Here is a 15,711-nt window from a genome sequence, read left to right as displayed (position 1 = left end):
GAGATGACTTGTGATAAGAAATTACAGCTACTCTTAGCTGAGCATCAGTGGCATAAGCAGAGCTCAGCTAGAATGAAAATGTAGATTAACATGTGTCCACAGAACTAGAGTCAGGAAGCACTGAAATGCTAGCGTCAAAAAGAGACACAGGCAAATTTAGCTGGAACAGATATATGAGACCATTAATTATAACCTTGGTACATGAAAACAGTGTTACTCCCGTTACTCCCAAACAGCACGACACATTTTCCATTCCTCCTGGCTCACAGACATCTAATTCGTCTCACCAAACTCTTTGATTAGCTGAAGCAGGTTTGAGTTCTCAGGAGCATCATTTGGAAACATTGATATAAAACGATGAGATTAAAATCTGTCCTCTGTGCTCTTCGTTTTCAGCATTAAATGTGTATCTTTTATGAATAATCCTAGACAAACATCGTTCCACGGACAAACTTATTAAGTCTGCATATATCGAGAGAAAAGCTGGGAGAACAGGGACGCTCATTATTATCTTTTTTTTTTTTCTTTTTTTTTTGCTGAATGTGTGCTTCGTAAATATGACCACTGTTGGGTTGTAATCTTAAGGGAAATAAAACTGCTTTAAACCTGAATTCTTTTTTACTAATTTTGGTGTGGAATCAGTTAAGCGTTTAGCCACTATCCCTCATTGGCATTCATATATAAATGTTTCCATTCATTTTTCAAGCTCAAAAAATACTCCCATGTTGCTACACTGACACATTTATTACTGATCAAATGCTCACTTTCTGAAAAAAAACTTTAAATTACACATATAAAAATAACAGAGCTGAATGTCTGAACAGGTCAATTGACCAACAATGTTGTAAATTAATACGTGAAAAGTCATATCAGGTTAAAACTGAACCATATGAAAAAGTGAAGATCAGCTGGTCAGTGCATCCAGTCTAGTTCATCTGTGACCCACCAGAAGGACACCAGTCCAACTGCTAGCAAGAGACTCAGTGTGAGAGCTGTCTTCAGCAAGCCACAACACTACAAAGAGGAACAAAGGAAAGCGTAATGTTTTATTACATAGATATCGGCATGAATTATTGCAATGTCTGTCAGAATTGTTATGTTAATTGTGTTATGTTAATATTTCGTATTGATGGCTGTATGCCTAATGTTCTGGTTACTTTTTTCAGCACTATAATTTTAACAATATTTCCCCAGAAATGTCTGCAAATTTCCTGTCAGGTTTAGTGTATATTGTCCTCATAGTTCTGGAGAAATAACATTTGTGGATGTAGTTATGTTTAATGCCAAGTAGTATTTTATGAGGGTAAGTTTAAAATAGAAATACCAGGGAGTTGAAAATTTTTGAAAATTTTACCCTTTGGCATTGGCTGTTTGTCTCCAGTGTCACTACCACCTTTTTTTGCTCCTTTGGTAAAGTCTTTATCTGCTCATGAGGCCATGTCCTCTCCTCGAATTCATCAGATTCGCTCTGGTCCTAAAAAGCAACATGTTCAGAAGTCAAAAGACCCACAAACACTGGCATTACCATTGGTTAAATTAGTTGCTAAAGCCCTCTTAGAGAACCGGGCCTACCTCGTATTTCAGTTCAGTGTTAACATCTTCATCGGTGGAGGTCAGGTCAATGCTACAAAAACAAATAAAGTCGCAGGTGACTGAACACTGTAATATCTTGCTAAATTGATTCCTTGTCCAGATTAGCCAGGTTAATTAATGTTAATTAATGTAATAGCAGACCAGCTAACATTAATTAAATTCGCTTTACCTGTCAGATTCTCTGCCATCTTCAATTTCAGATGATTCCTCATCCAGACAAAACTTAACCTTATGTTCCCTGTCTTTTATTGTTAAGTAGTGGGAAAGAAATGTTACATTAGCAAAGACATTTGTTCGAACATTTTAGGGATTAATTGAGGTTATACCACAGAACTATCACATTTGTTTATGGTCTATCCAAACATGACTTCTAAAAATATAATGAAACTAATAATGATAAGGTATGGTTAGCAAAACATACCACATTCTATTTACATTCGCAGAAGAAATCCTAGAGATCATCATTTGAACAGTGACATCAACCACTATAATCTACTGATGTCTTTAATTCATAGAGCACTCACCCTCTTTTGCCTCTGATTCATCTTCATCATTATAGAACCTGTAAAATGCTTCAATTCTTGCTCTGTCTAGCTCCCAGTTTCTCTCTTCTTCCTCTTGGTCTTCTTCATCGTTGACTTTCTCATCAAGGACTGCCTCTGTTTGGCCTAAGAGCTCTTCATCTGAATCTGCCTGACCTTGATACTCAGGATCTACCTGAAGAAACCCATCTAATTCCAGTTTGCTCTCAAAGTCCTCTAAATATGCTGAAGACCAAAACTCTCCAGATATTGAGGTGACGATATCTCCTGGCATGTCTGAAATGTCCTGAGATAACACGTTTTGCTCCTTTATCTCTGTGTGCTGCAGTGCTGATTCAGAGGGATGTAGTTCACTGGAAATTTTCTGTTCATATTGATCGTCACTAGGTAAATCAGAATCCATGTTTTTGGAATCTTGAACCTTAAAACAAGGCGAATTTGGAGAGACGGAGGCACATTTCAGATTATTTCCATGGCTCTTATCATGTATGTTTTCTGTCCTGTGGTCCCATTCTGGCCCTTCATCGTTTAGCTTTGAGTCATGCCTTACTTCTTCTATGCTCTCCCCCCCATTAGGAGGCAATGTGCACAAAGGGTCCTCTTGATTTGTGCTGGAGTTCTCACTACTGATGTCAGTCTCATATTCAGGTTGATCATTGGTACTGAAGTCACTTGACTCATCCTCATTCAGGTTCTCAATGTGAGTATTTCGGTTAATCCCCTCTGTGTCACTACCTTCTTCTTGAAGACCCTCACCACTTAGGTTGACTGGGAATTCTCTCATCTCATTTGGAAGATAAGCAGTCTCTGTCATTCTCAAACCACTATCTGATGTATTAGAAGGTATTAGAAGGGATCTTGTTTGAACTCCAAATTCATCAGTGAAGCTCTCCTCTTCTTTCAAATTGTATTCTTTGTCTTCAGGTTGAGACAAATCTGAGGGGTAATCTGCAAGATCTTCCCCAGTCCTTTCTTGATCTTCCTCTGAAAATTCCCTTATGTCATCTCCACGTTGTTCATCAGTCAAGAGATCTCGGATATTTGTTCCCACAGTATTGTAATGCTCATTTGTCTGGCCAAAGTTAATGAATTCTTGTTCCTTCTCCGATTCTTCATCTTCTGACATACGAGCTCTCTCCTCATATAGTTCCTCAGAGTATAAGATATGTGGTGATCCCTCCGCTGTGAATCTCTTTATGCAGGCTGTACTCTGATCCTCAATAACTACGTCTGAACTGGTAGGACTTTGCATATTTTCTTCAGTCTCCAGACTGACATTATCTGATGATCCTGCACTTGCTTCCAGTTCATCTTTCACTCTTTCCTCATGCAGAGTGTCCTCATCCATCCTCTGGTCAAAAACTTGTTCGTCCTCCCCTTGAATGTCATTCATCAGTGATGACCCACAAAGTTCTTGTTCTGTTAACACAATGTTCTCTTGGTCTACCTCATCGTCATCAGAGCCGTGTATGTCATCTTCCTGAGTTCTTGGACTTACTAGATCATGTGTTTCCTCTGTGCTTTCTTCAGACCGTGTCCACATTCCCTCATGGCGGTTATTTTCACCTATATCTCGGCATCTGTTAGACAGATCACCACCATTGGCAGAATCACTGAGTTTATCATTATCAAAGTCTACTTCCACCCCTAAGAGAAAAAGAAAATATATATCAAATAAAATGTCGAATGTTACTGAACACGTACGTGAAGTAGATTTTATTTACGTAAATTAAAAGAAGAAAATGCTTCCATAAGAAAATATTCAGCCTCATAGCTTCTTAAAAAACAAGCACAGTTAAGATTAGTCCTACCTGAAAAATCGTCCGTCAGTAGGTTGGAAATAGTTTGTTCCATGATCTGTGGTCAGAATGCTGCTGTTGTTGTAAATTGTTCCTTTTTATCCAATTTAGCAATACACGTACTCACACATTCCTGTAGTCTCAGAGGATCTACTGCAGGCTAAAAACGCGCCATTTGTAAGCCCTACTTTTTTTTTTCAAAACAACTTCCTGTAAAACTGAGGGTAAAAGAAGGTTTGTATCATCTCCCTACCTTTTTAACTAAACATGAAAGTGTTAATTTGAAAAAAAAAAAAAATATATATATATATGAAAAAGGACTAAACCGAATTATCGAAAATCATATGCAGCGGAAGCAGAAGTAGGTGCCTCAGTTGAAATTAAGGAGAGGGGATTTTTTGTTTTGTTTTTGTTGTCACGCTGCAGAACACTTCTTCCGTCCTACTGAGCTGTGGTTTTGATTTGGGTACACTACCAGAGCTCATCTTGTCTTCAAAGCACGTTCCCTTTGCATTGCACAAACAGCAGTGTATCTGATTGCCTAAAGACAGGGTTGCGTTGCATAGTAAAGAAAGTGAAAAATGAATATCATCCCAGTATTTAAATATGTATGGCTTTTATAACATGCATATTATCTTGGCCTGCAGATGTTTGTGATACCTGCTGTGAATTAATATGTTGAAATGGAGTGTAGTGCAAGGATTTAAAAAAAACCCCAAACAAACAACCATTTTATACTTCATCAGTAGTACAGCAAATTCCATTCATTATTATTTAAAGACATTCTTCCCTTAAAAATGACACTCATTATTATTTTTGGCTTTTAGAGTTATTCAAAATTATACATACTGGGAGAAATACTTGATGTGAATTGCAAAAACACACAAATTTAAAAATAGTGATATACAATGGAGAGCGCATGCTTTAATATGAATAAGAGGCAGTTGGTACATTGTTTCATTTGGTTTGATTTCTGGAAATGCATTGGATAGTAGTACAATAATGGCCGGAATGTAGGTATTGTCGTCTGCTCTGAAGATCACCATCTCAGAGCTCGTGGCGGATGAGATAGCGATGGTTTGATTTTAGGTCCACCTCCACTGGATAGTGGTCACTCACCTGCAGAGCCTGAAAAGACATTTTATGATTAGAAATCATAAATCAATACTGATTATTCAAATTTCAGGTAACACTCCTTAAATTTTCGGTACCTCTTCCTCAGTCAGTTGAAACTCCTTTTTAAAATTAAAAGGTCGAGCAGATTCAGGCATAGTCCCTTGCATCAGTTCTTTACCATGAACAATAATCCTTAAATGCAATTAGAGGAAAATTCCAATGTTACTATGGCAACTTTACACAAAAATACCTCAATTTCTCAACTGTTAGAATGGCCTCAATCTCTCAACTCAACCAATGTACACATTACAGCTAACAAGTAACTTGAGGCTTGGATGCTTTGTCTGTTTTTAGTTTATCAAAGGTACTGTTTAAACCTGTCATAAGCACAGCGTGTGTTCTCCCGGACAGTGGTATCCTCTTCATCTCCTATCAGCCAGTGGAATCTGGGGTCGGTCCTGAGACGGATGTTACCCCAACCTTTGATGGTGACGTAACCACATGCTGCATTGAGATCCCCCAAAAACATCACATTCTAGATTAGGGGACAAAGGAAAATGCTTTTTTTTAAATCTGTACTCAGTGGTAGTGGAGTAGATTATAGTTGTAGCAGTGGTAGTAGTAGCCATAGTGGTGTTAGCAGTATTAGTGATTTAGTGATATTTGTGATAGTTCTAGCAATGGTAATAGTAGCCGTAGTGGTGTTAGCAGTAGTAGTGATAGTTCTCGGCGTGGTAACAGTAGCCGTAGTGGTGCTGGTGCTAGCAGTAGTGGTGATAGTTCTCGCCGTGGTAATAGTAGCTGTAGTAGTGTAGTAGTAGTGGTGTTAGCAGTGGTAGTGATAGTTGTTGGAGTGGTAACAGTTGCCATAGTAGTAGTGGTGTTAGCAGTAGTGGTGATTGTTGTTGGAGTGGTAATAGTAGCCATAGTGGTAGTGGTGTTATCAGTAGTAGTGCTAGTTCTAGCAGTGGTAACAGTAGCCGTAGTGGTAGTGGTGTTAGCAGTAGCAGTGATAATTGTGGGAGTAGGAGTAGGAGTTAGTAACAGAGGTAGTAATAGTAGAGTAGTAACCTCAGTTTTCCATTTCTTTGTGACTCCTTGAAAGACATTGTACAGTTCATCAATTTCCTTCATGGCATTCTTTGGACAAGTATGTTGTCCAATGAGGACAAAATCTTTCACCACTGTGAAGCAAACAAACAAAACAAAACAGAAGATATAGTCTGATCCACTGACTCAAAAGACAAAGCTGCATTTTCAATATGGGATTTGATGAGCTGCACTAGGATAGCTGTAATAAATGGCTCTTAACAGGTGGTGGGAGAGTGAATCCGAACAATGAACGGCTCTCTGGAGAAAACTTCAGTCTCGTTGGTCTCCCCTTCCTTCAGCTCAGGAAACTGATAATGATCTCCCATCTGCAGCATGTCTTTTCTAAGAACATTAAGAATAATTATCTCAAGGAGAGAGATACTGTGTAACTTTTGTTTTAAAATTCATATTATTGAGGTGAAATGAGAGGTGATTTACCACGCAGGAGATGATGTACAATGTATATAGGAAAGTGCATCTTTTCATTAAATTTACATTACCTGTATATGTAAACATATTGCTCTTTATAAGTCTTTCTTCCAAGTCTTTTGCTCTCGACATAAGCGTATGAATGGGAGTTGTCAAATCTGGGGGAGAGTGATATAAACATTAAAGAAAAATGTGTTTTTTAAATTCACTGTAAAAAAATTTAACCTGCATAAACCCACACTGTACAGTTTATACTTGAAACTTGCTCTCAGTTCAGGGGTACTTACATATCAATATATGAATGTAGATGCCATCCTACACTTATGATTATTTTGACTCATTATTTTCATTTATGCTTGGCTTATATTCCGAAGAAAAAACATCTTGGATGAGGTCCTGACTCTCAGAATAAGATGTAATATAGTGATTTAATACATATATATTTGAGTACCTGTTTAGATTTTTCACTAGTGTAGGTATGGCTATGCCTTTGGAATCTCGTACCTCCTGAATCAAGCACAAATCACAGCGGGCAATGATCTGATGGAAAAGATAGCTTTCTGTGAGTGATGAATAGCAGAGTATGTACACACACACACACACACACACACACAAAAAAAACACTGAAAAAGTAAGGTCACGAGAATGAAGGTGTGTGAATTTGTCTCCAGATAAACACATCATTGTCAAATACCAATTTATCTAAAACAAATGCAGACAGATAACAAGCATCCATAACTCCTGTTTATGTTTTCAGTACAGTAAATTTGTAATTGTGTTGAAATATGGATTTTGCCAACACTACTGTAAATGATGAACAGTTATATGACATACATATTGTTTTACTCTTAGATATACATGTGGGTGAGTTTATGTGTGTTTCTCTGTTTTTTGAATGGTACCTTGGTCAGTAATGCCATTGCCTTTTTGTTGTTGGCTTTTGCCTCCCCAAAGCTACGTACATTGAAAGCACAGATCTTCAAAGAGAGTGCAGTGGTCCAAAGAGACAACCCCAGAAGGAATATTAACAGAGCTGAACACCTCATTGTACACTGTATATATCACCTAAAATATATTAAAATAAATAATGACATATTAACAAGCATTAGGAGTTGGGTATAAGTACACGCAATGACATGTTATAATTGAACAACATCATCGTAATATGTTCCAAATTTAAAAAAAAAAAACATATTGTTCCCTGTCACTTACCTTCAACAGCAGTTATTAAAGTATATGTTTCTTGTTTCCAGCTGGAGCCCATGTCTTCATTGGGCTGTGAGTGAGTTTGGAAACACACAGGTAACCAGCGTGATCCCTTTATGTAATGAGCTGTGTCAGGAAACTCTCTGTGTGTGTGGAGGTCAATCTGGAACACTGAAAAGACTCACCACACACACAACACAATGAGCTGCCAGTCCATTCACTAAACACCAGGTCTCTGAGAGGTAGAGCAAAATACGACAGAAAAGAACACAGATATTACTGGCAATTTCAATATGGCTTTGAGTTTATTTGGAAAGAGTGGATTTTTTGTTCAGTTCCAACATTTTGTTGCTGTGTTCAGCTTTAGATCTTTTGATTTTTACATATGCCTTTATACTGGTCTTTTTCCAGCAATACAGCAAGAATGAACAACTTGTTTTGATCTTAGCAAAAGACAAAACAGCCTAGTCAAACAATTTTAGTTTATAACTGTAATACTTTCAATGAATTACACTTTTTGGTAGGAACTATTGTGATAAAAATGATAAAGAGAAGAAAGATTTCTTCAGTTGGAAATCTGGAAGTGAGTCAAAGCACCTCTTCAGGGATTTTCTTTTTTTTTTCACACGAGTCATTGCATTTGTGACCTGTTTGTAGCTATTTATTCCACAGTGTAATGCCAATTTATGGTAACAGCCATCAGACCTATAGCTCTCAAGAGGAGAACAAAGTACAACTGCTCCCCTGAGGATCAGCTCCTTCAAGTTACCACAACACTCAACCAGAGAAAAGTAAAGAAACTAAGGCTGCATAATTATCATTTTGTTCAAAATACAGTGTCCTTTATTGTTCATGACAGAATTGTTTTCATTTTATTTTGTTTTATTCTTGTGCATTTTATAATATATTTGAAAAAAAAAAAAGATCACTTGCAAAATCCAACACAATTAAATTAAAACAAGTGGATGTTTTACATGTGACGAGGACAACAGTTCAAATGTTGAAACAGACTGTGGCTTGCATTTAGCATCCTCCATCCATATAAATGCAGACACACACTCATGTTGTGAAGAGAAGATCTGAGATTTAAGAAGTAGCCGAGTGTATGTGGAGAGTCCCTGTCAGATTGGTCTGAAGCAGACGCCTTGCTGGGAATGAACGGCCTGTAGGACGTATTCCTCAACTCGCTGTCCCACCTCTGAAAACAGGTCCAGAAGCTGCTCCGTGAGGCAGGGATGGTATCTCCAGAGAACGGTGGCCGCCACCACAGCCAAAAACAGCAGCATGAGCAGAAAAAGACCCAACCAGTAGCTGGAGCTCCTCTGTAGGGCGAGACAGAGGAGAAATAGACTTAGCCACCGTGATTGCTAGAGAATGCATTCACACCGTGGCTACTAAGGCCTGATAAGAGATTCTGTTAACCACTGCTCACACATTCATTGACACTACATAACACACTGACTGCTACGTAACACTGTTACACACTATATAACCTATAGCCTAAAAATCAGCCTAAAAAAAATCAGCTGTAAAACCACTGCATGGCTCTCAGAAACCTTTCACTGGACCTCCGCAAGTACCACAATGCCTCTCAAAGCTGACACTTCATAGGCACTATATTACTGTTGCATTACCCTGAATGTTATGTTGTTTCATAGGTGTAACTCATCTTAATAACAAAGAACATTTCTTTAAAAACACTGCTGATATTAAGAATGTGATCTTGTGATGGTTAAATCCTCACATTGCTCTTGGTTTATGTCAGAAATGGCTTTAAAATATTACTATTAATAAGAATAACACAAGAGGCCAGAGAAGACCTAATATTTTGCCATAAAGTATGACAGCGCTGAGATACACTGAGGCGTGATAAACGTTTTGGTGCTACTGTGGTAGATTTCAGTTGGACAGGTGCTGACCTTGTTGCCACGGCGACCGCTCATCTGTTTCAGTTCTTCACGGCACTGCTGCAGGCGCGACTGATAGGAGCGACACTCCTGCTCCAGGGCCTCTAGCTCCCCCTGTAGCTCTACACACTGCAATGACAACGAAAAATCAATACTTAACAAAATACCCGGCAAAATGATCTCCTTTTACACATACATAAGAAACAACATTTATCATAAAAATCAAAAAAATGTTTCAAAATGTTCCAGTTTAGTTCAGTTAAAAACATCAGAGGGTAGGGGTAGGATTTAGGAATCAACACAAAACAAATAAAAAAAATGAATGTTCAAAGAGAGTTGTCATATGGTATATATTTTAAAGCAGAGGCAGTTCCTCAGTCTGCCAAGCTGTAGATAAAGTCTCAGGTGCTGAAAGAACCCATAGCTCTCTTACCTCTTTCTCCCTCATCTGGAGTCTTTTCTCAGTCTCTCTAAGCTGCTCCATTACACTTTCATCCGTCGTCCATGAATTCTGTCGCATGGCTGGACCCTCTCCAGATCTGAGCGTAAAGTTATTCCACGTTTCATGACTATGACCTTAATGTAAGAGGAGCAAAGAGAACTTTATAATTTCCACTGACATAAAAAGGAATGAAATTTAAAATGACAATCATTACATTTGGAGTGTATTTGCCACTTCTGGCAGTGCAGTATTCACAAACTGAACACAGTTCTGGAATGTTCTTTGGAATATTGGAATCTTGTTTGATATTTGATGTGTACCTCCGATGTCCTCTAGGTGTTCTCTCAGGTTCTGGTTGTCCTCTTCTAAAAGGGATAGGCGGGAATGGAGTTCCACTCTATCCTGCAGTAAGGCTTTACACTGCTCTCTCAGGGTCTCCTCCTGAGCCCTTGAGTGCTGTACAACACAAAGCCACATCATCTTAATCTAAGCATATCCTGAAACCAATGATTATTTGTAGAAATTGCTATGAAAAGTAGAGGGTTTCACTCCTCTAAGACTTCTAGAGTCTAAGGTAATTTTTTACCCCCCCCCCGTTTCAAATAATAGGTTAAATATGAATTACGATAAAACCTTGGAAAGCTTGTCACTGTCACATCTAGAAAAGTAACTTTTTTTGTTTTCAGCCGGAGAAAATCACTAAGACACATTAATGAACATGCTCTCATCTCACCACCTCCGGTCAGTTCTCATGAACACCATTAGTTCCTATGGCCTTACATCTAGTTGGTTCTGTAGCTGGACAAGCTGTTCAGTACTGAAGTCCTGGGTCTTCCTTAATTCACTGGAGCTCTTCCTCAGCTCTTCACATAGGTTTTGCCACCGGACTGATTCACTCTTGGCTGCCTGCAGTACCTCCTGTTGGTGTTGAGCCAGCATAACAGAATCAGACTGTACAACCTCAGCGTTCACAATAGTATGAACATCCAGAGAGATGAATGAAACGTGTGAATGAAGAGTGATAGCAGAGACTCAAATGAAGTTCATTCGTAAAAGATGACAAGAAGGTCTAATTTCACAACATGAAGGGTTCTGTCATTTTGATGTGTACTGTCTGTGACGAACTTGCCTGGAGGTTCTCAATCTTGCTTTTGGCCTCTGTCTTCTCCTCAGTGGCTCTCTGGATGGCCTCCAGAGCTTTCTCCTCATACAACCCTCTCTGTTTCTCCATCTGCAGCATCATGCTCTCCACTCCATCCTGAGGCACTCTCTAAGAGAGACCCCACCACCAGTGATACTAATCATTTTCAGTTTTCCATATACACTCAAGAGCCAAGAGCTACTATCTGTTTATGAATATGAAATGCTACGTGTAGGCTTGGCTTGTGATACCTTTGATATTGCACATTGTGACCTTAGCAAGTCGTGAAAATTAATGTAAATATATGCCTTGCACAAGCCATCTACTCCTGCACCGAGTGGAGTTTTATCCTACCTTCATGCAGACCAGTAACTGAGACTCTAGAGTCTTGACCTTGCTTCTTAGCAGATCTTCATCACAGCGAGTCTGTGAGAGGAAAAGGAAATGTGGTGAGAATTAGTCAGAAAAGAGTGTTCACCGGGGCTATACCACAGACTAACAAATTACAACCCAAGAATGAGCTACGTGTTAAAACGCATCAAAATAGCCATTGTTTTTGTTGCCAGCACATTGGGCAAGAACATAAACCATGTCAAACAAGGGATCTAAAAAGAAGACACATATTTTACAAACTTACCATGTACCTTTAAATCAGTCGTTGAGTGGAGATTTAAAATATTCTGACAGTTGACAGTGTATTGTCCAAAATGAAGTCTGCAACTGTCATTGCTGTTCTATTCTAACCATCTCAACAGTGTAGTGATGTGCTGTAAAGTGTCTGGCTTAACAAGCACACTGAGTGAAACTGAAACGCTGTGACCAGACCGTTAGAACATAGCTAAGATGTCAGTGTTTCAGAAAGCAATGCGGAGACACACATCAGAGACTTGACAGGCCTCGCCCAGCCTTCCTGTGCGAGGGAGCGATTATGTGCTCTGTGAGTGGAAAGTAGACAGCCCGGATATAGCTAACCACAAGATCCACCTCTTTACCCATATTTAATTATGTTAAACTAAAGGAGCACAAATAAGATACTACCTACTTTCACATAAGGTGTGATCTTAGGTGTTGTGTCTTATTTTGAAATACTTCTCATTGTTCTCAAAATAATGATCTTATTTTTCACAAATCCTAAAGCTGACAAACGAATGCTGGGTCAGTAAGTCACTGATGAGTGTGAATTCCGTGAGAAAATACTGCAAATATGAACAGTATTTATAAATGTAATTTCTATGAATATGAGCATGTTTCATGAATGTTGGGAATTCTGATGAAAATGTGAAATTTTATAAGTATGGGAAGTCTCTATAAACATAAAGTGTTTGATGTCTTTCAGTGAAATTACAAGCAGAGTACACTGAGGTATTCTCCAAGCTGAGAGCACTTTTTTTAACTTGGGCTGAGCGCCAGTACAGACCACAGACACTGTAGGCTGAGTACAGATGACAAACTGATTTAAAAAGTAAGTCATTTACGTTCCAGAGTAGCTCAGAGGAGCGGAGCAGAGTGGATGTTCTTTTCTGTAATGTAGAAATCTTCTTCTTCAGGTTCTCCTCTCTCCACAAAGCCTCCTAAATGAGCCAAAACACAAGCCTTCTTTACACATTCCAAAAAAATGAATGAAACATCATAAAATATTACACATGCATATTTTTTTTCAAAATATCATTGCATGCTTAATAAGACCAACACAATAGTAGAGCAAGTATTCCAAGCTGAATCATAAGAAAATATATTTAAAACAAGAGTAATGAACCTACTCCTGATCTACACACTTGGAGGATTTTTCCCCCAGCATTACTCAAACACACCTAGTTCTCATGTTTGTGATTCCATAAACCTTGATTATCAAAGGTCACTCCTGTTTTAGGGTATGACACACATACATACAGTACTTACCCCTATGTAATCAGTCAGCTGATGAATATCCTGTGATTGGAAAGTAAACAAGGATTAAGCATCAATAAACATCATACTAAATACATTATAAAACTCATTGTAATTCAATAGCTGTTTATCCATGGTAGGTTCTTCATAAAAATAGAACCAGGTGTCTAAGGATAGAGCTGCACATGGCAAATCCGTCATATTTGAGCCTTCATTTTGTACGTGCTCACGGGGTTTGACAGCAGAGCTTACCGCCAGTTTGACAGTGACGAATCCAGACCTAAGATTAGAATGAGAAATAAAAATGACACTTGACTGTCATGCCTGTCATGTTAAACGAATAATACACTGTGATACTGAAGATACAAATCTTGTGCTTTATTGATGCTTTCCTGACCGTCAGAAAATGTAAAAGGCAATGACAACTTACTCAGTCTGCATACTTGTTGTTTGCAGTGTCCTCTGATTAATAGGTATTTGAATGGTGTCTTTCAGAAGTGCTGCGAGAACACAGGTAAGACACATGTAGTGAATGCAGATGTGGTACTTTGGTAATGAGGGCCTTCTAATGCAATCCTGCCTGATACTGAAGTATATTGTAAGGTTTTGAAACGTATCGTTGAACAACAGAATGGATGAATAAATGTAAATTAAATTCCATGGTAGTCTCACCTGCTTCTTTTCTTGTTGAAGCTTTTCCTCGCAGCTTAACTGACTGTGTAGTTTTAATACTCTCTTGACTGTAGGTGACAGTAGGTATAAAACTCTCTTGTTTCAGGTCAGCATGATTTTCAACACCCAGAGAGGAGATAAATGGTGACTTTGACCTCTATAGAGTCCACATAAGAAAATAAACAACTCACATCAGCTAGAAAAAGAGGCTGCTTTCCAATATTTAGAATTAAATGTTTTTTATGAATTATGAGAAAAAAATGTTTAAACAGAACTGGAGAACCCCCACTATTTTATTTGTTCTACGTGTGTCTGTTTATATACTTTTAATATATATATATTCCTTAAATTTTTTTTACATTAATTCCCTCACCTTTTCACGTGAGTGGACATCGCCTCGACAGTTTCCCACGCTTTGGGTGAGTCTCAAATGCCTTCTGGTTGACCTTGCCATCTGCGTCACATGCTCTTCTCTCTGGAGGCTTTCTCTTGAAATCTTCTGTCTTGCCTCAACAGATAACAGTGAACCGGCACCATTTGCCAACAGTCTTCTCTTGGAAAACTCCTGCTGTCTTTTGCGCTGCAGTTCACTCCGCATCCATTTGGCTTCCGCCTCTCTCGTTGGACTTCGACACATTGTTACATTGTTTCGATCTCCAATCACTCTTTGTCTAATGGCACGTTGCTCACATTTTACATCATAATTTTGAACGTCACACCACAGCTCTGGATTATCCACAGAACAGGCCATTGTAATTCCTGGATTAGGTTGGAATTGTTCCTTTTCTTGACGAATGGTATCACCGGAGTCTTCCAAGCAGTCATACTTCAAAAGTATAAGTCCTATTTATTTGTTTAATATCCCTTTAAATGAGTAAAAAAAAATTGTCACGGAAATACTTAAAAATGAATGGTCCATATAGTTTAATAGTTTAAACATAGTTTTGTTCTGTAGTAATTTGTAGTACAGTGAACTCATCCACTTTAATGCTCAGAAATAATGAAGAATGGCTGGGAATACTCACTCTTCTGAGAAGAGGTTGCATTGGGAAGCCAGTTCTGCAGTCCTCCTCACATTCTGTTGTCAGAGCACACATTTGGTATGCTGCAAAATGAAGTTTCATCATGAGTGTTACTTTACTGATGAGCACAACCCAACAATGGCATTAATGATCACATTTGACAAACAGTACACATGATCAATGAGACTCTGCTGACTGCTTTGCCCTCATTCACTGATCTGTGTTTGGAGGCAGTTAAGGCCTAGGTTTCATTTATGTGTGCATGTCTGCTTTTCAAAGAGCTTCCAGCACAAAAAATACACAGAGACACACAAGACCTATAGATAAAATGTCCAACCGACAGAAAATGAATCTTGTATAGTGTTAAAATTAAATAACAACATCTGGTACAGTGAACAAGTTGTAAGAACAGGAATACCAGAGGGCATGAAGTCTGGAAGTATCTGACAGTGCATTCCTGACTACAGTGGACTTTTTGCTCACCTACCCGTTTTCTCATGGGTCCTGTAAGAAGACTGCCTTGATAAAGAAGAGAATGGAGAAATTTTCTTCGAGTTCCGTCTGAACGGGCCGAGTTGGATGATTCAGGCTCTGTTACATACACTGTAGCTGTGTGGGGTTTTTTTGGTTTTGTTTAACAGGAAGTGTCGTGGGGAACTACACCGCTACTGTGAGTTCCTCTATCTCTGTAGACAGCTGTATTAAAACTGATGCCACTTACGCATGTCCCCTAAGATTAGAGCCTGTCGGAGGCCCTTCGACTTGGCATTCATTTCTGAAATGTGTAACAAATGGGGAGGGGCAACATGTTTTATATAACTTCACTTCTCGTTTCAGTACTGAACAGGAAATGTCAAGTTATG

General features: G+C 38.7%; 3 protein-coding genes across 3 annotated transcripts; all 3 read right to left on the bottom strand.

Moving 5' to 3' along the window:
• Window positions 1–912: 912 nt before the first annotated feature.
• LOC115821400 (RNA polymerase-associated protein LEO1) lies at window positions 913–3,989 on the bottom strand. The gene is made up of 5 exons (XM_030785228.1): window positions 3,947–3,989; window positions 2,156–3,782; window positions 1,573–1,624; window positions 1,355–1,474; window positions 913–1,014 (listed from the first exon to the last, which is right to left on the bottom strand). Exons 1-5 carry the CDS (start codon window positions 3,987–3,989, stop codon window positions 913–915), a joined length of 1,944 nt encoding a protein of 647 aa, XP_030641088.1.
• Window positions 3,990–4,981: 992 nt separating this feature from the next.
• Window positions 4,982–7,617, bottom strand: dnase1l1l (deoxyribonuclease I-like 1-like). The gene is made up of 8 exons (XM_030784923.1): window positions 7,474–7,617; window positions 7,023–7,111; window positions 6,643–6,729; window positions 6,363–6,484; window positions 6,122–6,234; window positions 5,428–5,585; window positions 5,146–5,242; window positions 4,982–5,062 (listed from the first exon to the last, which is right to left on the bottom strand). Exons 1-8 carry the CDS (start codon window positions 7,615–7,617, stop codon window positions 4,982–4,984), a joined length of 891 nt encoding a protein of 296 aa, XP_030640783.1.
• A 1,097-nt stretch (window positions 7,618–8,714) lies between these two features.
• On the bottom strand, window positions 8,715–14,591 carry traf3ip3 (TRAF3 interacting protein 3). The gene is made up of 13 exons (XM_030784606.1): window positions 14,200–14,591; window positions 13,827–13,983; window positions 13,585–13,654; window positions 13,407–13,434; window positions 13,167–13,196; window positions 12,743–12,838; window positions 11,622–11,693; window positions 11,256–11,396; window positions 10,907–11,044; window positions 10,447–10,582; window positions 10,118–10,260; window positions 9,697–9,813; window positions 8,715–9,099 (listed from the first exon to the last, which is right to left on the bottom strand). Exons 1-13 carry the CDS (start codon window positions 14,575–14,577, stop codon window positions 8,899–8,901), a joined length of 1,707 nt encoding a protein of 568 aa, XP_030640466.1. The 5' UTR covers window positions 14,578–14,591; the 3' UTR covers window positions 8,715–8,898.
• Between the last annotated feature and the right edge of the window lie 1,120 nt (window positions 14,592–15,711).

This window comes from Chanos chanos, chromosome 9 (genome assembly GCF_902362185.1).
Source record: "Chanos chanos chromosome 9, fChaCha1.1, whole genome shotgun sequence".
Taxonomy (NCBI): domain Eukaryota; kingdom Metazoa; phylum Chordata; class Actinopteri; order Gonorynchiformes; family Chanidae; genus Chanos; species Chanos chanos.
The sequence above is the reverse complement of the archived record's forward strand: the minus strand, read 5'-3'. Positions and strand labels throughout refer to the sequence as shown.

Excerpts from the sequence above, each read along its gene's own strand:
- LOC115821400 (XM_030785228.1), bottom strand. The coding sequence starts at position 3,989 with ATGGAACAAACTATTTCCAACCTACTGACGGACGATTTTTCAG. Across the intron at positions 3,783-3,946 it reads ACTGACGGACGATTTTTCAG|GGGTGGAAGTAGACTTTGAT; the intron begins GTAGGACTAATC and ends TTTTTCTCTTAG. Across the intron at positions 1,015-1,354 it reads CAAACAGCCAATGCCAAAGG|TGTTGTGGCTTGCTGAAGAC; the intron begins GTAAAATTTTCA and ends TCCTCTTTGTAG.
- dnase1l1l (XM_030784923.1), bottom strand. The coding sequence starts at position 7,617 with ATGAGGTGTTCAGCTCTGTTAATATTCCTTCTGGGGTTGTCTCTTTGG. Across the intron at positions 7,112-7,473 it reads CAATGGCATTACTGACCAAG|ATCATTGCCCGCTGTGATTT; the intron begins GTACCATTCAAA and ends CTTTTCCATCAG. Across the intron at positions 6,730-7,022 it reads CTAGTGAAAAATCTAAACAG|ATTTGACAACTCCCATTCAT; the intron begins GTACTCAAATAT and ends ACTCTCCCCCAG.
- traf3ip3 (XM_030784606.1), bottom strand. The coding sequence starts at position 14,577 with ATGGCCTGTTCTGTGGATAATCCAGAGCTGTGGTGTGACGTTCAAAAT. Across the intron at positions 13,435-13,584 it reads ACAACAAGTATGCAGACTGA|GTCTGGATTCGTCACTGTCA; the intron begins GTAAGTTGTCAT and ends TTCTAATCTTAG. Across the intron at positions 10,261-10,446 it reads ACACCTAGAGGACATCGGAG|GTCATAGTCATGAAACGTGG; the intron begins GTACACATCAAA and ends TCTTACATTAAG.